The sequence below is a fragment of the Olea europaea genome, unplaced genomic scaffold, assembly GCF_002742605.1.
Source record: "Olea europaea var. sylvestris unplaced genomic scaffold, O_europaea_v1 scaffold1038, whole genome shotgun sequence".
NCBI lineage: Eukaryota > Viridiplantae > Streptophyta > Magnoliopsida > Lamiales > Oleaceae > Olea > Olea europaea.
In genome coordinates, this window is record NW_019227716.1 from 197384 (window position 1) to 223526 (window position 26143).

Consider the following 26143-nt stretch of genomic DNA (forward strand, 5'->3'; position numbering starts at 1 on the left):
TTCAATTCTTGAATAATTTACATTGTTTCTGTTTTTATTGTAAAACAAGATTTCATTTTTCGTAAGAAAAGAAAAGGGCACCAGTAAAATCATTAAATTTGCGTATAACAATTACTCAATGTCTTGTTATTTTGACATGGATGATTTTTTTTGGGTCATCGGTACAAGAGAGGAAAATAATGAAAATAGAGTTCCTCTGGGGAGAGATACCACAATTGACCTGTATCTAGCATATTAATTACAAACTATTTTCCACAAAGTAGTGACTAGATTATTCCAACTATAAGTAACTTTATTTGCGAAAATTAACTATTCCAATTACGTTAGAAGAAACAAAAATCTACAGAAAAGAAAATTGAAAGTCCAAGCAATTGGAGCTCAATCAAATGCAATTACAGTTTCTCGGGATATGGGTTTCTGTTTCATCTTTATTCTTCGCATTCCATGAGAATTTGGACTACTGAAGCCATTGTTGGGCGCTTGCTTTTGTTTTCCTCTACACAAGAAAGACCTACTTTAATCAATGTTTCTGCCTGTTTTCGGCTAAACTTCCCTTCCAATCTTGGATCCACTATGCTGTCTACCCAAGAGGAGTTTCCACATCCACACTGTACTTTTTCCTTCACTGTCCTGCTAAAAGTTTTAAGGGGAATTTCGTGGTCGTCTGTATCGCCTACTGCCCAATTTGAAAGCTTAATTCCCTTTATCATCTCAAGGACTACAACTCCATACCCATAGACGTCGACTTTTGCAGTAATTGGTAGGTTTAATGCCCATTCTGGAGCCATATAGCCTTGCGTTCCTCGAATTTTTGAGATTTCTGAACCAGGGCCATCTCTCTGGAACAGCTTTGCAAGCCCAAAATCTGCAATCTTGGGTTGTAACCCACTATCCAGAAGGATATTTTCTGGTTTCACATCGCAATGGATAACCCATTCAAGACATTCATGGTGGAGATAGGCCAAGCCTTTGGCTGTACCTAATGCCACTGCAAATCTTTGTTTCCATCCCAGAAAATTTGAGTTGAAAATATGTTTGTCAAGTGACATGTTGCTGACATATTCGTATACTAAGAGTCGGTGTCTCCTTTCTGAACAATATCCCCACATTCTCACAAGATTTATATGATTGATCTTTCCAATGGTTCTCATCTCCGCCCAGAAATGGTCTTGTCCTTGAAACACATCTCCCAGTCTCTTCACTGCCACCATCCTATCATCTGACAAAACACCCTTATAAACTATGCCAGAGCCTCCTCGTCCTAGCTCTTCCCTGAAGTTATTGGTAGCTTTCTTCAGTTCACCGTAGTTAAACCTCGTGAAATGGCTGGATATCATGCGATATCCTGCTTCAACCGAAGCTGGAACACCGTGCTTCCTGAATAGAAACCACCACCCTAATGTTATAAATATTAGTTCAATTGCTCCAAGGGCCCCGCAGAATGAGTAGATATACACCCATCTCACCATTCTTCTGGTGGAGTCATACTTTGAAACAGAACCTACAAGAATTTCTGCTTCACGATGTTCACACGTGTTGCTGGAACCCTGAAAAATTGATGGTTTTGATACTTGCAAACTCCTGGGGATTTTTACGTATGTACTTCCAGGAAAATCTGGAGACATAAAGCCACTAAAAAGTGAACTTTTTACATAGCAATGTCCTTCTCCCCATGTTCTGTAGGTAAATGCCCTGCAACGGGAGTCTCCTAAACAGAGTTCCCGGCAAGCCTCCATTGAAAAATCTGGTTGGAAATCAATATCATACCCAAAGTAATCTGTCTGGGAAACCTCCACAAATTTTACCTGCGAATTGGAGAGCGTTTCGTTGAATGCAGGCTTACAACCAGCACTCCAGTCACTTGGATTAATTACTTCAAATCCAGGAGTACATATACACTTGGGTATAGGTGCATAAACACAGATTGCATTTCTTCCACACACTCCATGTACTTGGCAAGGTTGTGAAAGTGCTTGCCATGCTATCATCCATAGCCCTGTTGAATTGTTCAAACTATAGATTCTAAGATTTCCATCGTGGTCTATTGTTAACCTTCTTTTTGTCCCAAATCCCTTATCAGAAGCACTGGCCTGAAATTTATCACTTGAATGAAACATGCCCATATCATCTAAAAATGCTATTCTGCTACTGTTATAGTTGGTCCTTCCATTCGTATAGATATCATAATAAGGATCTGGCCAGTAGATGCTAGATGTTTCAGGGCTATCAGAGATTAATGTCAAAACATTGTCAGCACCAAAATATAAATTGAAGTAACCTGATTCGAAACTTCCTTTCCTTAATAATGATGTCAATCTTTTGTTCTTGGTTAATCTTTGAGAAGGTAAAAGAGTATCAGTAGGAACATCAAAACTTTGCCAGAGAATCTCGCCTTGTAGATTCTTCAAAACGAGGTTGCCTGTATTAAGAAGCTCAGCTGCAACAACATCAGTACTGGTTGTATTTGTCTGCCATTTGACGCTGCCATCAACATCTGTCAAGACCATGGTTCCATCTCCCCGTATAGATACTCTTGAGCCCCGGCTACTGACTGGCCTGTCCCGGTTGGCTGTCCAAACAACGGTTTTGTCTTTAGAATTGGTGAACCAAATGGCAAACCAGTAGGCATTGCTACCGGGCAAAGCGTAAAAGCCACAGTTGAATGAATTATCTGGGGAGGTGATCAAAGTATTGCCTTCGACAGATATAGAAGCACCCCTTCTCAAATTAAGATAATTTGAATTTGCAGAATGGAAAAGTGATATGGTGATTAGTAAGAAGAGGAGGAAATGAAATTTAAGAGTTTGGTCTCTCATTTTCGAAACAGTTCTGGTTATACTATGAAAATGGAAAATGAGCAAAATATTGGGTCTTCACTAGTAAATTTATAGGATTTGGAGCAAAATGGTTTAGGTATTTTCCAGTTTATTAATGCGGATATTGGCAAGCCGCCTTGGTCATGATTATTATGTTTGATTAGTCAACTTTCTTTAATTATTGTTACGAGCAAAAACTCCAGTTGCTTAAACATGAAAACTACAATCAACTTGATAAGTTCTGGGATTGTATCTCTTGATAAAGTTGACATTTAAGATGGAACCTATGACTTAATGTGATATCAATTCGTTCGATTTAGATCTCAAGAGAGTGGTCGAATTCTGAGTTGATGCTCTCAAATTGGCCACCATCATACAATGACATTTAAGTGTAATTGCAGGGGTATAATCGATAGTACTATCTTGTGCTTATTAAATTTGTTTCATGTTTCTTAAATTGTAAAAGTCTTTTTGTGTTTTTTAGCTCAAGTAGGAAACAAATATATGATATACATATTTTTTTTTCTATTATCCTGTTCATTAAATACAAAATTTAAATAAATACATGATATTAGAAGTCGCCAAAAGACCTGAATTAGAGTCTTGACGTCAAACAGGCTTCAAACGCTTCAACAAGCTCGCCATCAATGCAATAACATCACATAAGTCAATTTCAACCTTATCACAGATTTCATTCAGTTCAATAGACTTGCCCTCAATGCCAATGCATTGCCTCAATGAATTGTAACCTTATCATAGATGTAAATCACTTCAATAGGCTCGCCCCAATTCGAGGGCATTGCCTAAGTCAATTTCAGCCACCTGCATAGTAAAAGTGAAAAAATTCTAGAGCTGTCAATATTACCAACTAGGTTATTTTAGGCTGCTGAGAAGATAGTTACATTTCACCTGCCATGTTTGGGCATTATATTTGACTGCAAATGTTTAATCTTTCGATAATAATTTTTGATTTTGAATTATTGTGGATGGCTATACGTTTAAGACGGGCTTGTCTGTTTGACCACATATTCTATCTATCTTTAGTAATTTTATATATATATATATATTTTGAATTAATGTGGATGGCTATACGTTTAAGGCGGACTTGTCTGTTTGACGATATATTCTATCTACCTTTAGTAATTATATATATATAGAACAAAAATAAATATCAATTTAAATTTCTAAAATGTTATAAAAAAGAATGACGTGTGATTTATTATTACAAGTAAATAGACAATAAAAAGATTAAACAATTCATGAGCAGTTTTTATCACAAACTTGACATTGCTTGCAGTGTAATTGTTGAATTAGTATAAATTCTAGAATTTTCAACATCTAGATTATGTCTTTGGCTACACGTTAATAATGAAAATTGAAAGAGGAAAAAGAGTCTAAAATCAACTCCTTATTCTCCAGTCAGTGAAATTATATGATTAGTTTGATTATATATATAGAAATCAAAATCTCTGAATTTTTACTGAGGGGAAACAGTCAGATTAAACAATTCAGGAGCAGTTTTTATCCAAACTTGACCTTGCTTGCAGTGTAATTGTTGAATTAGTATAAATTTTAGAATTTTCAAAATCTAGATTATGTCTTTGGCTACACGTTAATAATGAAAATTGAAAGAGGAAAAAGAGTCTAAAATCAACTTCTTGTTCTCCCGTTAGCGTATTAACTGTCTCCTCTCGATAAAAATTCAGAGATTTTAATTTAGACTAATATTCTAACAACATTGGTGTTGATAGCGTTATTCATAAGAAAAAAAATACGTTAATTAAGAGAAGAAAACAAAATAATAAGTATTCATTGAAAAGAAAAATAGAGAGTCAAAATAGATAATCTTATTAGAGCATAAAAAAATGTATTCTTAAAATTTAAATATATTCCTTATAATTATAGGCCTTTTGGAAATCCTCTAACATCGTCCATCACTGCAAACCGATGCATTATAAAATGATTTTAATAAATAGATCCTCACCTTTAGAAAATTACGCTGATGGAATGTAAGCTTGAAGCAAGGAAAAACAAAATGGTAATGACAATTCAACGAGAATACTGAACATGGGACGATATCAATAATTGTTTATTAGATTATTAATATTGTAAATGACAAAGTTATTAGTGAATTACAATTGTATCTCTGCAGCTCTAAAAATTATTATCGTTATATCATGATTCTTCCCTATAAATATAGGGTTTTGATTTTTAATTAAATATACACAAGTCTATTAACTTATATTCTCTCTTTTCTTTCTCTCTTTTCATAACACGTTATCAGTATGAAAACTTAATTTCTCAATGATTAGTGAAGGTGGTAATTTTTTTAAACAGAATCATCTATCATATTATTAAAATTAATTTGTTGACATGTGAATTTTTTTTACATTTTTTCTTCTATATTTTAATATATATGTACAAACGTGAATATATTTACAATTTACCACCAACCCTTTTTCTTGTTTACTTTAATAAGTTATTTATGATGATTTTCATGCCTTTTGATTTGTCAAATCAATTCACCACCACAATCAATTCATGTTACTATTTGCTTTCTCAATTCTCATGCCTTTTAATTTGCCGATCCTTTTAAGTTATATACACGACTTCTTATATCAATTTGTATTTGTATAGTTAATTTATGTATAATAATGGTAACCATTACCTGTAAACGGTAATAGTCTGAAAAGAATGATATTGATTTGGCCTCACATATATCAATTATAATATACATCTAAATAAATATACGTACCATCAATTATTATTGAATGTACAAGGTGTCGTGTGTAATCAATTATAATTGATTGTACACGCATTCCATAAATTATGCAGTGTTGTATTACATTCTATTCAAGTTAATTTACATGTATTTATAGATTAATTAATATTATAATTGTAGGGTGCAATTGAACGTTTCTTATTTTTTTATGTTTAGCAATAGAATATTAATTATTGAATTCATTATTAATTGTTATTGCTCTTAAAGTAGCACATATTATAATTAATATTTTTAAAGAATATTACTTGCTCCAGGAGAACATGAACTATATTTTTTTTTAATATAATAGAAGAATATTTATTTGCTATTGAAGAGCATGAATTACATTTTTTAATATTTCAAAAGAATATTGACATGTTTCGTAGAACATATTATTTTAAATTAGTGTTTATCCCTTAAGGAAAACACGTAATTCATGTCGTGTTAACTACTTAATTAACTATTATATAATATTTAATCATATTTTTTGAAACAAGTTGTATTTTCTTTTACTTTATGTATAGTTAATCAAATGGTAAATATCATAAAAATTGAGTTTACTACACTTGACATATCTGGCAAAATTTATCTGTCATGGATACTCGATTCTGATATCTATCATGTCTCGAAAGGTTAGAGACAGACAATGAAAGAAGGAAATAAAGAATCCTTATAGGATCGTGCAAAAACACTAATCTTCCTTCATCACCATCTTCACGATGGATTGAAAATTTAATATCTCACCGAAGAATATCCACAGGTTCTTTGGAAAAAAATTAGTTGAAAGATTTGATTATCGGATGACTATAGTCCACCTCAAAGCCCGCTATGAGTGGATACACTTTCATTTGCAAGTCTTCATACCGTTAGTGAGTACAATTTTGAACTATTCAAAATATGTTTAAAATTAACATTGTGTGGAGAAAAAACCACTGATGAAGAATGTTGAAGAAAACTTTTTCCATCTTTCACGTCTCGAATGTGTTCCTACAACAACAATATCAATAGCTTGATTTTAAAGGTTCTCAAAACTTATATCTTGTCTAGTTGTTGAATAAAATTATGAACTACTGATAAAAATAATGGGTTACGTCAAATTAGTTTTGTACCATTGCCTAAAGCAAATGTTACTGCATTTCTTGAAGTAAATGCAATTCGAGACAAGAACGTGAACGTGGTCGTAGACATGGATTTGGACGTGGAGGAGGAAGTGCACGTGAAATAAATAATAGACGAAATAATCAACGAAGTTATCAACAACAAGATAGCAATTTCAAAAGGCACAAAGTAAACGAAAGTAGCATATCTAAAAATGATTACGAAGAAAATTGCTTTAAATGAATGAAAGGGCATTGGACACGTACTTATCGTACAACAAAACATCCTGTGGATCTCTAACAAAAATCAATTGAGGGAAAAGGGAAAGTAGCGATAAATTTTGCTGATTACGATGGTTCAATTGATGTGACTTATTTGGATGTTTCTGATTTCTTTATTGATCCAAATGAGAATGTTGACTATTTAATTGGTGGTGGTGTAATAGAAGATATCGAATAATTTATTTTCTATGCTTCTAGTATTTCCCTTTATTTTAAAATTTTAGTTTTGCAATATGTTTTTACTTTTCGCAAAAAATTTGAAACTTTATTATACATCCTTAATTTCATAATATTAAATTATGTTTACTATTTTAAATTTGAATTCAAGTTTTTTTAAAATATATCTATTTTGTTATATTTATAGATTCGTGACGAGTTGTCAAGATACCTGCTTGATTAATAGTACAACTACATGTACTTTTTTTTAAGACAATTTTTTTGGGACTTAACATTAGTAGAAAATAATATTAATACGATATCAAGTGTATCGAATATCGTTGAAGGCTCCAGAGGAGCTTCTCTTATTTTACCAAATAATACAAAATTATATATTGACGATGCACTTTATTCTAACAAATTCAGAAGAAATTTGCTTAGTTTTAAAGATATTCGTTACAAGAGATATCACATTGAGATGATACAATAAAATAATGTTTAATTTCTTTGTGTATGGCCAAAATCAAATAAAAGAAAAACTTCATTCACTCACATCTAACATGTATTATATATTTATAAGGATAATTGAATCAAATATTGTCATGAATCAGAAATTCGTTGACCCAAAAAAATTTATACTTTGACATGATCGACTTGAACATCCAAAGACTATAATGATATGTCAAATAATAAACAACTCGCATGAGCATCCTTTAAAAAATCAGAGTATTCTTTTACTTAATGATTATCCATGTGTAGCTTGTTCACAAGGCAAATTAGTCATTAGACCTTCTACTATTATGATCAATATTGAATCTCCAACTTTTTTTTTTTAAAGAATTCTTGGAGATATATGCGGGCCAATAACCCACCATGTACACCATTTCGTTATTTTATGATATTAATTGATTATTCTACTAGATGGTCACGTATTTACTTACTTTTCACTAGGAATGTAGCATTTGCTAGACTACTTGCTCAAATCATAAAATTACGAGGAAAATTTCCCGATTACTAAATCAAGACTATTCATCTACAATACTGGTGAATTTAAATCACAAGCATTCGATAATTATTTATGTCAATTAAATTGTAATTGAGCATTTAGTTGCACATGTTTATACACAAAATGGTTTAGCGGAGTTGTTTATTAAATGTCTACAACTTATTACTAGATCATTACTTATGAAAACAAAACTCTCATATATCCTGTTTGGAGTCATGCCATATTACATGTTGCATCATTGGTTTGTATAAAACCAACTACCTATTATCAATATTAACCTTTGCAACTTGTATTTGATCATGAACCTAATATTTCTCATATACGAATTTTTGGTTGTGCTGTCCAAGTCCCTATTTCACCCCCCACAATGTATTAAAATGGGTCTCCAACGAAAACTTGAGATTTATGTGGGTTTTGATTCACCATCCATTATTAGGTATCTTGAATCTTTAACGGGTAATGTATTTACTGCACGTTTTGAGATTGTCATTTTGATAAAATGACTTTCTTAACTTTGGAAGGAAGAATCTACATCCTAAAATCAGGTAAAAAATTTTGGAATGAAACAACTCTATCTCACTTTGATCCTCGCAGCAATCAATGTGAGCAAAATATTAAAAAAACCATTTATTTACAAAGAATTAAAATCAATTACCTAATGTATTTGTTGACACAAGAAAAATGACTAAATCACCAACAAAAAATATTTCAGCAAAAATTGATATACCAACAAATTGTCGTAGCAAATAAATATCAAATACATTGACCGATTAATTCCAAACTACTATGTATCTAAAAAAAAGAAAAATACAAAAGAAAAACCAACTAAAAGCTCTAGAAGAAGTAACATTATAAAGGATTGATCAATCAAATACTGAGAAATATGATTCTTGAAGAACCACAAGCGTTCGAAAATAATGAAATTTTAATAAATTATATGTTATCTCATATATTATAGGAATAAAATAATATTGTTACTGACAATATTTTCACCTTTAACATGACTCTTGGTATTATGCAAAATGATAATTCTGAACCATAGTCTGTTAAAGACTGTCAAAATAAAAATGATTAGTCAAAATGAAAAGAAGTCATACAAGTGGAATTGAATTCCTTAGAGAGACGGAACGCTTTTGGACATATAGTTCGAACACCTGAAAATATAATCCTTATAGGATACAAATGAGTTTTTATACGAAAGAGAAATGAAAATTATGAAATTACAAGATACAGAACTCGACTCGTAGCTCAAGGTTTCTCACAAAGACTAGAAATTGATTATGACGAAACATATTCTCCCGTAATGGACACCATCAATTTTAGATTCTTAATTAGTTTGACTATATCCAAAGGCTTGATATGCACTTTATGAATGCTTATTTGTATTGTTCATTAAATAGTGACATATATATGGAAGTCTCTGAAGGGCTTAAATTACCAGGTGCAAACGATACATACCCAATAACCAAGTTCTCAATTAAATTGTAAAGATCATGAAATGAATTAATACAATCCGGATGTATGTGGTATAGTTGCCTTAGCAAATATTTGTTGAATGAATGTTATAAAAATGACGATGTTTGCCCATGTATTTTTATAAAGAAAATAAATATTGAATTTGCAATTGTGATAGTTTATATTGATTATTTAAATTTAATTGGAACTCTTGAAAGGCTTAACAAAACTTTTAATTATTTGAAAAATGAAATTGAGATAAAAGATTAAAAAAACCCAAATTTTGTCTTGGGTTGAAAATTGAACATTTTCTAAAAAGATTATTTGTTCATCAATCTACATATACTGAAAATGTTTTAAAACGTTTTTATATGGATAATGCACATCCATTGGAATCACTTATGGTTGTTCGATCACTTGATATGAAAAATTATCTATTTCGTCCACTTAAAGATGGAGAAAAGATTCTTGGTCCTAAAATATCATATCTTAGTGCAATTAGAAAATAAACTTATTTTGCAAACTGCACTCGACCGGACATAGGTTTTTTACAAATCTTCTTACAAGATATAACTTTATACCAACTCAAAGAAATTAGAATGATGTTAAACATATTTTTCGTTACCTAAATGACATTATTGATTTGGAATTATTATATTCTCAAAAGTCGAGATCTACTTTAATGGGATATGCAGATGTAGGTTATCTCTTTGATTCACATAAAACTAAGTTGCAAACATGATATGTGTTTACATGTAGAGGAACAACTATATTATGAAGATCTATGAAACAATCATTGATAGCAACATCCTTAAATCATTATGAAATTATTGCAATCCATAAGCAAATCGAGAATGTGTATGATTGAGGAATATGACCCATCATATCCAAGTATCATGCTTGTTAACTTCAACAAAAGATAGTATAATAATTTTATATGAAAACAGTGCAGTTTGTATTATACAACTCAAAAGATGATATATCACAGATGAAATGACGAAAATATTTCTCCAAAATCTTTCGTGCACATGAGCTTAGAAGAACGACGACGTTGATATTCAACAAATTCGCTCAAATAATAATGTGACTGATTTATTTATAAAAGCATTCACAACATCTACATTCAAGAAATTGATTCACAAGATTGGAATGAGTCACTCAAAGATTTTCAGTGATTTTCATTAGGGGGAGTAGCTGTACTCTTTTTTCCTTAGTCTCGGATTTGTCCCATTGAATTTTCCTAACAAAGTTTTAATGAGGCAACATTTATTTTTAATACTCCAAAATAATTAAATTATTTTTCCTTCATTTGATTTTTTATTCTATTGAAATTTTATCAAACAATATTTTAACGAGGCAAATATTTTGTAATGTGTCATTTAAGGAGGAGTATCGTAAATAGTAAATTTATTAGTGAGAATGACAATTATATCCCCATAACCCTAAAAATTATTACCATTCTTTCCCTAATTCTTCCCTATGTATATAGGGTTTTGATTATTAATAAAATACTCACAAATCTATTGATTTTTATCCTATCTTATCTTTTTTTCTCTCTTTTCATCACAATTAACAATTTGTTGGAGACAAACAACTCAAATATGTAATTTTATTCAAATCAATTCACTCTAAAACTCCGATTTTAAATGGCTTTTATCACCCGATGGGCACAAGATAAGACAAATTAAAGTTTGGAAATAATCCCTAAATGATGCAGGCAACTAAGGAAATAAAAGGAAAACAATCAACTAAGTGGAAATAATTAAATTTAAAGCTTCAATTATGCATTTGTTTCATTTGTGCTATTTTGTTAGTCAAATCGGTGGAGGCATTCCATTGTATCCGGAAGGCGTCTTTGCTAACTCGCACGCATCATCAGAGTTAAGGCAAATATCGTCTTTAACAATGCAAAAACAGAACACCAAAGATGCAAAACAAGCCAAAAATTTAGTATTTCAAGCATTAAGTGAAATATGTGTGTAGTTACCCATGTACAAGAAGAGTTTTCTGTTAATGTTTTTTTGGGCTACCTTACTCTTTTTTGGCATGTTTGAGCCATTGCAGAATTGGGCTAGTTTAATTCGAGTTATTACCAACTAAAAGAATCGTGTTTTCAGGGTTGCACGACTTTGCCTCTTTCAAAGTTGAGAATTAGCAGTACACATGACTGATTTCTAATCCTTATATCATGACCATTGACTTGATTGGATATTTAACTTGATTTTGACCTTTTCTCATTCCAAATGGTTCGATACAGTCTCTTCGTCTCTTTCCCTTTCTCTAAGTGATAGTTAGGATTTTCTCTTCTGAAATTCTATAATCAATCTGTGTGATTTCCAATCACTTTTCTTGTAAGGTTGATTATTTAGTATAGTCATTTGAGATTGAGTCTCGTGATTACGGGTTCTAAAGAGACTAGAAAGAACTCAAAGAAACTCATGGTTTCTTCGCACATTCTGTAATGATTTCTTGGTTATTATTAGTGGATTTAGAGTTATCTCTCATCGCAGACACTCAACGGGTGATTACGTCACAAGACTGAACATTTGGGCTCTTTTAGGGCAAAACATATCTTGTGTTCTAATTTCTTTAACTTTTTGCAATTTTATTGAATGTTAAAATAGTTCGAACCATAAAATAAGTCGTCTCTGGGCCTAACATTTTCCCAAAAATATTCAACCCCGTGTTTCAAGACCCAAAAATTACTGTACAATATAAATATATACAGAGTAGAAATAATGCCATCACCACTTGGTATCAAAAGCTACCCTCATGGCAATGCTGTTGATTCTCAGACTTGAAAATCGCCATTCTTTGAGACTACGAAATACCCTGCCAGATTTCAAGGATATCAATGCAATTATTAATTTTATTTTGGTCTGAGTTTGGTAGGGCATGTTTAATAGGCCATTATTCTACATGGAAAATGGAATTCAAATTCCAACGATAACTTTTTTTTTTTCCAAGTAATTGGTTTTCTTGTCACATGGACATTTTCTTGGTTTTCTAAGCTATGCTGCTGATTTATTTATTATTATTATTTTGGTAATGGAAACAAATTATATTCCTAATTGTAAAAAAATATTTTCCTTTAATTATCAATTTCTATGTAAAATAAAGTCAAACGAAAACAAAAAGATAAATGATTTTCTTGGCTTTTTTATTCTTTTTTTTTTTTGTGCAATGGAAACAAATTATATCCCCAATATCAGTAAATTATATTCCTTTAATTAACAATTTTCATGTAAAACAAAGTCAAACGAACACAAAAAATATTTTTATTTCAACATTTTCCTTGTGAAAAATTATACCAATCAAACGCAATAATTAACAATTCTCAGTAAAACAATTTCTAAGCAATTCAATTCTCTAGAATTCGTTTTTTATCCACCCAAATTTCATTTTTGCAATCAAACGAAACTTTAGAGAAAACAAAGGATTTAGAATGAGGAATGATGCTTCAACCAGAAGAAATACTAATAAGCACATTGCTTTCGAATAAAATATCACAGCATTTTTTGTATCACCCATAAACTCATCCACCTGCAAACCGTGCACAATACTAAAATTTTAGAAAATGGTTATAAACAGGTCTTCAACATTATCTACGTAATAAAAACTTAGTAAGACTTGAAGATCTATCTTAAAAGATCAACCTTATTAAAAGGAGTGATCCAAACTTTTATAAATTGGTTTATGTTTCTATCTTTATTAGATATGGGATTTTATCCCTTAACACTCTCTTCTTTAATAACTATGCGAGAACATATTTTTTACTGGTGTAAATCCAAAGAATACGATTCTCCTAAACTTTTACATGTACAAATCTCAAATTCAATCTGTTAGAGCTATAACTTTATTCCTAGCAATTCTCACTGTGAAACCCTACCAAACTAGTTGAACCAGTCCCGAAGTCTACTCGAAACAATATCTTTCTTTTGTTTTGTTTCCCAATTTTCTTTACCTAACAGACCCGAGCCACACAACATTCCCTCTTCCCCTCATCAAAATCCTGGATCCAGACAGCCTATCAAGACAACTAGAAATTGACAGTAAGCAAATGTTAAGATCAAATAGTTTTTATCCTGAATAAATTATTTATCTTTGACTAAGAAAACCCTGATTGTTAGTTCTAAGTGAGGTAGCTTCTTCTGTTTTAGTACGCTGTCTATCAAATTTTAGTCATAAAATGTCGCGTGAAGCAAAATTTTCAAGATTGAATTCTAAAACTGATGACCTTCATAAAAAGTAAGGAATGACGGAACAACGTATTGCAACAAATTAAGTAAATTATCTGTCTAAAATTAATGTGAAAATACACATCAAAAATCTTATACATGCACCGGAAACATTATGGATTGCAATTTGAATTGACCACTTACAGCACACATGCAGATTGCGGTCACTTCATTGGCAGCCAGAAGAAAACGACTTTTTGTTCATTCTAAAGTTCAACCATTTAGTCATTCAACAGCATGGTACTTTCTTGCATTAATGATTTATTCCATTTATTATGAAAAATAATCTACTGCAATTACTACCAGAAAAAGATTAAAAAATACTTACAGCCACGTCTGCTGAAAGCGAGAGCAGATTGGAATATCAGCTCTATTGCATCTGCCATCTCCCTATATCCTGAAATCAAGACAAGAAAACTGGCATAACTGTCTCCATACCAGTAAATTCACCAAATCAATGCAGGTTACAAAAATAAAAATGGTGTACTCTTAGCCCTGGGTCAAAAAGCCACCCACCCTGAGGTTCCTGACCCAAAAATACAGTTAGATGTTATTACTTTCAGATCCTAGCTCATAATTTCTCAAAATCAGCTCAAATAAAGTTGTTACCGTTAACCTTTTAGTTTTTTGGCCATATTTTATAGCATATCCTTGTCTGACGGGGTAAAACATTTTTGGTTTGAAAGAGATCCTCAAGTTCAATATTACCACAGACAACAACTAAATCGATTACCAAAAAAAACATGGAAAGGTAGGAGCAGCATTAATGCTTTTAACAGATGATGAGGGAAAAATAGAGATTTGAAAACAAATGGTAAACAAAAAAGGTAATCTAAAAAGGTATAAAAATATCAGAACAAACATTGGAGAACATCCGTCAGCAATCCTATTTTGACAAAATAATAGAACAGAAAACAAGGTCTTCATTGCCGATTATAAAAAATAAGACATCGTATGTATACCAGGCTCTATCACTTTAGAAAGTTCCTGCGCATTTCCAACTTCAAGAATAAATGCTCTCTCAACTTGAGAACAGATATCTGGCGGCCCATGAGTTTTAACAGAGTCAAGACACTTCTGAACATCAGACCACGTTCCACCTTAGAGAGCTCCCTCAATTTGTTAATCTCTTGATTTGGACTTCCTTCACTAGTTGATGCCACTGGAATATGACAAACGTCCAATGCTTGCTTCAATATGGCAAGAATCTCAAGCTGAATCGAGAATGCTTCCAATTGCTTACATGCCACCATCTATCAAACAACAACTAAATGATTAGAATATATGTAGTTGATAGTATAAACATAGAGATATCAGAGCATAGCAACTCGAAGGACATGGAAAGGTCAACCAAGAAGAAAGCCTCAAAATATCATTAATGCATGTAGACTTTCCAGAATCTAGTCACATGAAATGATGAAACATTCATCTATCACAGTTTGAACAATGTCCAAAACAAAACTGATGAGGACATCAACTATTTTATTTCTAGTTGGACTTTATTTTATTTTGTGGACTTTAATTATGTTTTAGATTTTTATTTATGTAATTGGGCTTGTATTGGCTCAAGTTCATTCTAGTTAGGGTTTTAGTCTTTACTATTTAAACCTAATTGCGATGTAATTTCAGTAGTTGATGATTGAATAAAGATATTTGGTGGCTTGTGACGAAATTCCCCTCTTCCCCATTCTTCTTCTTCTTCCTCTGTTTTCTTCTTCTATCATCCCTTTCCCTGATTTCTTTTTCATATTCATTGATTTTCTCTTTCTATATTAATTTTCCTATTGGTGCTGCATTAAATTTGGTATCAGTATCAAAACTTGGGTAATTTTTCATCTACAATCCAAAACTTTCTTTCTATCCTTTTTCCCAAAAAGACCTGTGGAATAGCACAAACAAAATAAAAATTTGTTCTGAGGCAGTAGTTTTCTTGTTCAATTTTCTTTCTAGTTGATTAGAAAAAAAAGTCACTGTTCACGGTGTTATTCACACCCGAAATTTCAATTTTTTTAAAAGACTTTCTGCAATTTCAAAAAACAAAAAAATTGTTATTGTTCATCGTACCGTTCACGCCCAAAAATTTCAGCTTAGTCTTTCATCAGTTTCTACAGCAAAAAAAAAAAAAAGAGTTCCTGTTGCCGCCTCAAATTTCATTTTCTTAATTCCATTGTTACTGTTCGTTTAACCTACTTCTATTCCTATTTCATGGCTCAACTATTGTCAACCTAAACTTCTTTATAACAGCCCAAAAGTCATTTTCATAACACACAACCCACTTACTTCCAGCTCAACTCTTATATTCCCCGCACACAGAGGCCCACTCCCCAAACACTAACCCCAGTTGGCCCATCTCTATAACACGATCCAAACCCCTTCCCATCTGATCCAGTCGCAAATATCCAACTAAGCCAAATTATAACTAACCCATTAACATCAAATATCCCCATAATTTCACCCAATTCCTCTCTCACAACCACTCTCCTACCGCTGTTGCCTTTAATCACCACCACGCCACCACTTCATTATCTATTGTACCCAGGCATCCAACACACTACCGCTTCACCGCCACAGGCCACGACCACCAACCCAATATCATATACTTACTTTCACCACAGTCACTGCACCCATATATTTCCCCGTCCATCTCAACAATTTAAGCATGTGTTTGGCCCCCATTTTTATCTCATTCTCATTCTCATTCTTTTTCTCTCTCCTATTTTCAGCCACACAATCTTCCATAAAAGAATACTACACACAAATAAAAAACTTTTCATTCTTTTTCAACTAAACATTTTTCAAAAAAATACTATTCCATCCATTAAAATTAGCTAAGAATGGGGGCCAAACACATGCTAAAAGCCACAGTCACCACACTCAGTTTTACGTCTACACCATAACTAGTAAAATTACAGTCAATAAGAGCTTAGAAAAACGCTGGACATGAAGGAGAGAACAGAAGCATACTTGGAACCCACACGTTGGCAGTTCAAACCAATCGGAATATTGGAAGTCACAACCGAACTACAAGAAGTCACTGTTCTTATCCATCTTTGGTTTACACTACTATTTCATTTTAAAATTGCATCATTTAAATTCTTTGTGTTGCTGTTATCTTTATAATTTTAGCTTTAAACCCCACTTGATCGGAATTATTGAACATATTGACATTGTTCCCCACTTATTGACTAGTGTTTGACCATTGCTTTGCTATTTTACATGTATCAACAATATTGACTTGCTTTGGATTTATTTAATCCCAAAATTTAAAATTAAAAAATGGCTCAAGTTGCTAATTTTCATTGCTTGCACTTATTATTTATTGATCTCTTTATTACACGTCATTTAGCTGCTAATATAGTGCATGCATAGTGGTCGACTGGTCATCTTGTCACTCCTCGTTTCAGTACTTAGACATGTACTCTTCACAATTTAAGGCACTCACTAGACAATTAGCTCAACTTGTCACTAGCCAGCAACACTTACAAACTCAATTAGCAGGTTTCCAAATCGAGATGGCTGCTACTCGTGAAAAGAGCAGAGATCTAGTTGTTAATCTGAACAATTTTAAGCAAATCTCTCATTCGATTGACGTTAATAATTCTTAAGTGTCCCACAATAGATAATATCGTTGTCGACAAGGTGATCAAAAATATTTTCAATATGACCATAAGGATAGGGATCAAGTGAGTGAGCGAAAACGAGGCCATGGTCGTCATGGTACTCATTCTCTTCCTCGTCATAAGGAGAGTTCCTTTAAAGACACTCCTACTTTTGATAGTTGCTTAGATTTTGAAGTTCTTACTCAATGGAATGCTCTTACACAAGGGAATCAGTTAGTGACCGAGTATATTGCTCAATTTGAAGAGTTTCGAATGAAGCGTCATCTCATTGAGGATGAGGCCTTAACTTTGAGTAGGTTTATACAAGGTCTAAGAGATGAATTTAGGTGTGAGCTTTTCTTTCGAGGTGTCACTACTCTTGATCACGCTTACTCTTTAACATGGGACTACGAGTTACTTATCAGTGCTCCATATGAAAAGCGTAGTCACCATCGTTCACTTGTCTCATCAGCGCCACCTCATCATAAGTCTATAATAGGGCCTTCCCCGTCTAATGTTCATCCTATATCGACGTCGCCTCCTCCTATTAAGTCCCTTCTAAGATCTCCCCTATCTAATGCTCCTCTTTTGTGGGAAAATAAGGGTCAAGTTTTTGAAGCTCCAATGATTTCTTCTCACTTGCAGTACTTCAACTGGAAGGACTTTTGGTCACACTTCTCCCAAATGTCCAAGTCAAATGCTAATCATTGAGGAACAAAATGATGTAATGGGTGATCGGTTAGAAGATCAAATCTATGAACCTAAACTTGAAGAATGTGATGACTTGAATGATATTGATGACGCTCTCTTAGATAGTTCGGACTTTTCCTATGAATTTAGGTATTGTCTCCCTTGTTCTCGATACCTCTCAGTCAACTATTGTATGTCATACTCTTATCCAACCCAAATATACTGAGGATTTGCGTAATCATGCCATTTGCAAGGAAAATCCGAGAAATTGGAATTTGATCCTCCCAACTGTTCAAATTGCATATAACAATTCTATGAAAGGGCCTATAGGTCTGAGTTCTTTTGAAGTTGTTCCTGGTTGTAAGTCTAGGAGACCGTTAGACCTTATTTCCATGTTCCCACATACAAGTATGTCGATGTTAGCTGGAGCATTTGCACATCACCTTCATTACTTGCATATTGAAATCAATAAACAACATGACGCAAGTAATGCATTATATAAACTTCGAGCTGATTCGCATAAATGATATTTTGAATTCAATATTGGGGATTATGTTATATTGCAAGTTTATAGTACTGGTCCTTTAAAAATTTTAAAACATGTTGATTCAAATGCATACGTCATTGTTCTTTCATCACATTTTAGCTACCACTCTACTTTAAATATTGAGGATTTCATTACTTACAAACACCGTGTTACTTCCCTTGATGATCCATTTCTACTTAGCTTTGTAGACCCCCCAACTTGACTATGTTGATATTTCTACTTCAATACCATCTATCATAGCACACAAAGATAAAATTGATGTTATTTTAGATGAACGTGTTGTATTAACCAATAATGACAAAATTCAGTACTTCCTTGTTTGTTGGGTAGATCGACGTGCTTCTTATGCTCCTCATTATGTACAATCATGTGAAAATCCTGAAGATGAGATACATGAGTATTGGTTATTTGGAGTCCAGTATCAGTACTTGGTTAGAAGGAAAGATCGCCCCCTTGATCAGATTATATTCTTGGGAATAAGCTAAAGTTTTCAGTACTATCGATCATGAAATTTTGTTACTTGGTTCGTCAGAAAAATCGTCCCCCATAGCTTGACTTGAAGCATTTAGAGTATCAGATTGACTGCAGCCTATAGTGATCTATCAACTTGACAAGGTCGAGTTTTTCTCCCTCCCCGGGAGAATTGATGAAGATATCATCTATTTTATTTCTAGTTGGACTTTATTTTATTTTGTGGACTTTATTTATGTTATAGATTTTTATTTATGTAATTGGGCTTGTATTGACCCCAAGTTCATTCTAGTTAGGGTTTTAGCCTTTACTGTTTAAACCTAATTGCGATGTAATTTCAATAGTTGATGATTGAATGAAGATATTTGGTGGTTTGTGGCGAAATCTCCCTCTTCCCCATTCTTCTTCTTCGTCCCCTGTTTTCTTCTTCTATCACCCCTTCCCCTAATTTCTTCTTCATGTTCATTGATTTTCTCTTTCTCTATTAATTTTCTTATTGGTGTTGCATCACTTTATAATTTAATCCTATAATATTTTTCTTTATTTACTGATATATGGCATATTCTGAAAAGAAAATCTACCGGACAAAAATGTCGTAAGATCTGTTCTATAACTACTCAATCATGTGCAGGCTACCCAATTTTTTATTTTTTTTAAGAAAATGGGACATTCTCCTACGGCGAAGAGAACGTATTCTCACATTGAGGCAACCATCAATAAATTTTGCGTGTCTTTATTTCTTTACGTTAATTGATAGTCTTGGTGGAATAGAGTTAGAGTTTCTAATTCTCAACGATAGGGTGGCTTGGGGTGTGTAGAATTATCCTTCAGTCACTTTTTTGAGGATTCATATAGTTATAACCACAAGCTTGTTTTCCACATTTAGTGATTCTACTTTTAGAAGTAACGTCTACCAGCTTAACTCATTGCATAAGTAGCTTCAACGTATCACTCAATTCTAATTTTCCTCTAGTTTTCATTGCACCGATGTAATTGTTTGTTCTGATTGTGATTTTAGTATGCAGCGGAAATAAGGATAGATTCTATCAAGACCGGATCAGTTCAGTAATAAGAACAGAACAAAGTATATTTTGAGAGAAACTTTTTTTTTATATGAATTATTTGATTTGAGTACATGACAAACCTATTTATAGGATAGCATAAGACTACTAAGAGTCACACAATTATGAAGAATAATAATGACTAATAATGATGGTGAATGCATCCACTAATAATGATGGTGAATGCATCCATCTCTTCATATTCCTCTCCAACACTCTTCATCTTTCATCATGTGGAGAAAACCAAAAGTCTTCAATAATCAACATTCTCCTCCTTGAAGCTTTTGGGTAAAACTCCAATCTTCAATCTTAAGTCTTCAAACCTGGATTTGGGCAATGCTTTAGTGAACATATCTGCAATTTGAGATTCACCTGGACAATATTGGAGATGAACTTCTCCTTCTTTCTCAGCTTGTCTGATAGCATGGAACTTCACTTTAATATGCTTGGTTCTTCCATGATCAACTGCATTATTTGCAACAGCAATGGCTGATTGATTATCCACCATGATAGTTGTAGGATCATCTTGACTTTTCACAAGATCATTAAGAATTTTCCTCAACCAAACGGCATGATTTACAGCTGATGATGCTGCAATATATTCAGCTTCTGCTGTGGATTGTGCCACTACTTCTTGCTTCTTTGAATTCCAACAGAATGCTCCCGAACCAAGTGTAAATAGATAACCACTCGTGCTCTTTATATCATCCACGGAACCTGCCCAATCACTATCTGAATATCCAATCAAATTTGAGCCAACTCCTCCAGCAAAATAGATGCCATGATTTAATGTTCCTTTGATATACCTAAGGACCCTTTTGACAACTCCAAAATGTGTTTGTGATGGCTTACTCATGAATCTAGAAAGTAAGCTTGCCGCAAATATCAAATCTGGTCTTGTTGCTGTCAAGTACAATAAACTTCCAACAAGACTCCTATATTCCTTCTCATTGATTGGCTGGTCTCCATCTTCTTTGGATAATTTTGTGTTCAACGCAACTGGTGTATCAACTGGTTTACACTGCTGTATCTTGAACCTCTTCAAGATATCACTTGCATATTTCTTTTGTGAAATGAAAATACCATTTTCTGTTTGCTCAACCTCAATGCCCAAAAAATACTTCATCTCTCCAAGATTTGTCATCTCAGATTCTTCCTTCAATTTATCAGCAAACAAATCAATTTGTTTTTTACTGTTTCATGTGATGAGTAAATCATCCACATACATGGATAGAATCAAGATATCAGAATTTTCATCACTCTTCACATAAAGAGTATGTTCATTTTCACTCCTCCTGAATCCTTTAGCGCATAGATAACCATCTATTTTGCTGTACCAAGCTCTTGGTGCCTATTTCAAACCATACAAGGCCTTTTTCAACTTGCATACATGATCAGGATAGATTCTAGACTGGAAACCTTCAAGTTGTTCAACAAAAACATCCTCCTCTAGTTCACCATTGAGAAATGCAGATTTTATATCCAACTGATGTATCTTCCACTTCTTTTGTGCTGCTAGTGCAATCAATAATCTGATGGTGTCAAACCTTGCAACCGGTGCAAAGGTCTCAAAATAATCAACACCACTTTCTTGTGCAAATCCTCTAGCAACTAACCTTGCTTTGTATTTGTTCACTGTGCCATTTGGATTCATTTTTGCCTTATAAATCCACTTCACTCCAATCACTTTTCTTTCATCAGGACGAGGTACAAATTCCCAAGTCTGATTTTTATGAATCATCTCCATTTCAGTTTCCATTGCATCAACCCATTCAGAATGTTGTTGTGCCTCTTCATAATTGCTGGGTTCAACCACTGCCATATTACACCTCTGATAAATCTCATTCAAAGATCTGGTTCCTCTAGGAGCCGAACTAGATCTTGAAGATTCAGAATTTTCTGCAGTAGCTGCGATAGATTCTATCTCGGAAGACTGAACTTCTGGTGTTGGAGTTGAAGTTTCCACTGGGATAGGAGGAAAAACTGCTACCTGTTGCTATGTATTGGTTTCATTAAAATTCCACTTAGAACTTTCATCAAATTTTACATCACGGGATATCACAACTTTTCCAGTTTCTGGAAGATAAATTTTATAGCCCTTTGTCTGTGAACTATAGCCAATAAAGATCCCCTTCACATCCTTTTGCTCCAACTTGCTTCTTTTCTGATCTGGGACATGAACATAGCACAAAGACCCAAAAACTTTCAGATGCTTGGCTGTAGGTTTCATTCCACACCATGCCTCAATAGGTGTCATATTTTTCACAGCTTTTGTAGACAACCTATTTTGCAGATAAACGGAAGTATAAACTGCTTCTGCCCAAAACGAATTTGGAAGTCCCTTCTCAGCTAGCATACATCTGGCCATCTCCATGACAGATCTATTTTTCCTTTCTGCCACTCCATTTTGTTGCGAAGTGTAGCGAATGGTAAGCTATCGATGAACTCCATAATGCTCACAGAATTGATTGAAGTTGGTAGATGTATACTCCTTGCCATTATCCGATCTCAAGGTCTGAATTTTACATCCAGATTGTGCCTCTACCATATTCTTGAATTTTTTGAACACATTGAACACATCTAACTTGTTTCTCATGAAGTACACCCAACACATTCTTGTAAAGTCATCAATGAATAGCACAAAATATAAATTATGACTCAAGGATGGAGTTTTCATGGGACCACAAATATCAGTATGCACAAGCTGCAATTTTCCAGATGCCCTCCATGCACCATCATTAGAAAATGACTCTCTATGCATTTTCCCCAAACTACAGCTCTCACATACTCCTCCAGATTCATGAATTTTAGCCAAATCTCTCACCATGCCATGAGAATGCACATATGACAAAGACTTGTAATTATAATGACCATATCTTCTATGCCACAACTCAGATTCATCCACATCAACTCTAGATATATTTGCAAGTAAGCTATGCCATTGAATGCTAAAACTTCTATTATGCATAGGCAAACTAGCAATTTCAACATCATGAGGATCATAGATTTTGCATTTCATATCTCGAAAATGCACAGCATATTTCTTTTCAAGCATTTGACCCACACTTAGTAAATTTGAATCCAAGCCAGGCACTAAAAGTACTTCATCAATATATCTTGTACCTTTCTTTGTTTGGATAGCAATGGTACCCTTACCTTTGGCTGGTAGGACTCCTCCGCTTCCAATTTTCACCGTGGCCTTCACATTTGTGTCTAAATTGCGAAAAATCTGCTCCATATTGGTCATATGATTGGTGCAACCACTGTCTACAAACCATGTTTCCTTGCTACTCAATTCAGCTCCATGAACAGCTACAAACAAATGATTTTCACCAGAACAGCTACAAACAAATGGTTTTCACCATTCCTTTCATGTGCAAATGCTGCTTGCTGATTTTGATTTCTTTGTTGATATTGTGGCTGATTTAGATTCTGCTTTTTGGCTCTACAAAACTTTTCAATATGGCCCACTTGCTTGCAAAATTTGCATTGCTTTGTCTTCCAACACTTCTTCTCAAGATGGTTGGTTTTTCCACAATGAATACAAGGAGAAAATGAGTCTCCTTTGCCTTTCTTCTTCCCTTCTTGGTGTTGTTTTCCTCCACCTTCACTTGAACTTTGCGGTTTAAACTTTGACGCAAGAGCTCCTTCAATAGTTACCTCAGATCTTGACGTTAACCTTTGCTCATAGGCTAACAAAGCACCTGTAAGTTCAGTTAAAGAAAGACTTGACAGATCCTTCGTATGCTCTATAGCCGTGGTAACAACATCAAACTTTTCGGGTAAGGTAATCAACATTTTTTGCACCACTCTTTTGTCTGGTACGTCCTCTCCATTCAATTTAAGCTGATTCACCACATTAGCCACTCTAGAAGAGTAGTCCTTTATTCAGCATCCTTCATCCTTAGATTTTCAAACTCTCTGCTCAAAGTTTGCAATCTTACTGCTCTCACTTGCTCAGACCCTTTGTACTCTTCTTGTAATTTATCCCAAGCCTCTTTTGCTGTTGTAACAGCCACAATCTTGGGAAAAATTGTCTCAGTGACAGAAGAGTGCAAGAAGGTAAGAGCCTTCATATTTTTTATTCTACGATCCTTCTCTTGCCTCATTTGATTCACAGTAGGGTCTGCATCCAACTCCTGTGGAGTATAACCTTCTTCAACAATCTCCCATAGATCATGTGCCATCAAGAAAGCCCTCATTCTGACAGACCAATACTCATAGTTTTCGCCTCCAAACATCATGGGGATAGGCATTGAAGCTAGAGTAGAATTTGCCATTTTTCCTCTTTCTCACAGGCCTTTAAGATCAGGAGTGCTCTAATACCAAATGTTTGTTCTGATTGTGATTTTAGTATGCAACGGAAATAAGGATAGATTCTATCAAGACCGGATCAGTTCAGTAATAAGAACAGAACAAAGTATATTTTGAGAGACCTTTTTTTTATATGAATTATTTGATTTGAGTACATGACAAACCTATTTATAGGATAGCATAAGACTACTAAGAGTCACACAATTATGAAGAATAATAATGACTAATAATGATGGTGAATGCATCCATCTCTTCATCTTCCTCTCCAACACTCTTCATCTTTCATCATGTGGAGAAAACCAAAAGTTTTCAATAATCAACAGTAATTGATAATTCAAGGTATCAGCTGGTCCTTACACCATATCGGTGGAAGATATCAATGACAAATTTTTCACTCTCCCATAGCTAAGATTTAGATTCAGTCACGCCGCAAGTCTATATGACAGACATAGGTCTTGGATCAAATTTCCCTGCCAATTATTATGGTTACTGCACAAGCTTGGCTATGGGGAAAAAGAAATATTCTGTCCTGCATTTGAGGAGGCCAGGACTGAGAAGTAAATAAAAGTCTTCAAAAGGTGATGTATAAGAACATGCTGATTTTTTAGATTATCTGTAATCTTATCACATGCAAAAGAGAAAACAAAAATAAACCAAATAAAGACATAAAAAATGACACAGGCCAAAATGTGGACAAGCAGAGCTACAGTAAAGCACGAAGTGTTTTGTGTCTATCGGTCTTTGAGGACCAATGAAGAAAATTGAGACTGGACAATAGTACTTTAGAAAGGCCGTATAAATCCTAGAAACTTGAGGGACAAAGTGCTTACTAAATAAATTACAAGACATAAAGACTAGATGGAATCATGGAAACCAAGATTCTGTCCATTAGCAGTACACCTTTTCGCTGATTAAAAACATGTAATCTACATTTCCACAAAAGGAAGCAATGTAAATTACATTCTCATTCACCAACTCAGAGATGGCAGATGCAAAACACTGCAGTGACTTGATCCTTGTCATGTAATCAGTTGATGGCTGCTCTAAAGTGCCTTCTACATCCATTGTGCTAGCATTAAAGTAAATATAAGTAAACTCAAATTTAGATAAAACCAATAGGATGTTTAATTAATGGAAATTAACAAATTATTTGAATAAACTCCTTTAGATTATTCCAGGATATAGGTCTACTAGAATCGGAAGTTAAAATTTACAGCGACATAATACCAGATATATACAGTACAGCATATTCCCATTGCTAGAAAGGTTATTTCCTAATAACGTTAACAAACAAAGCTTAATTGTTGGAATAACTTTCCTACAACAACATGGTTAAGAAGTTAAGAGCTCACACAACAAATTCACTTGAACAAAAATGTATACTGAAATTCTTGCCAATCCCCTTAGGTAACATAGGGTTCAATTAAGTGGGGAAAAAAAAGAGCAACAATGGATTGAGGCTATTGGTTACAAAGCATTCATGCTATGTACTGTTTTCTTTTTGGATATCTCTAGAGTGAAATGCAACAATAACATAATAATATCTTCACTTGATTAATTTGTAGAAGGAAAAAATTACATTCAACCATAAAAAATATTGCCATACTTTCACTACTCGCAGTAGCAATGACATTATACTCTGCACATCGA

General features: G+C 33.6%; 1 protein-coding gene and 1 pseudogene across 1 annotated transcript; both read right to left on the reverse strand.

Annotated features, from left to right (window-relative positions):
• Positions 1–271: 271 nt before the first annotated feature.
• LOC111372844 (putative receptor protein kinase ZmPK1) lies at positions 272–2916 on the reverse strand. Its single transcript, XM_022995258.1, has one exon. The coding sequence runs from the start codon at positions 2814–2816 to the stop codon at positions 429–431; it is 2388 nt and encodes a 795-aa protein (XP_022851026.1). The 5' UTR covers positions 2817–2916; the 3' UTR covers positions 272–428.
• A 10026-nt stretch (positions 2917–12942) lies between these two features.
• On the reverse strand, positions 12943–25560 carry LOC111372838 (annotated as a pseudogene).
• Positions 25561–26143: the final 583 nt, after the last annotated feature.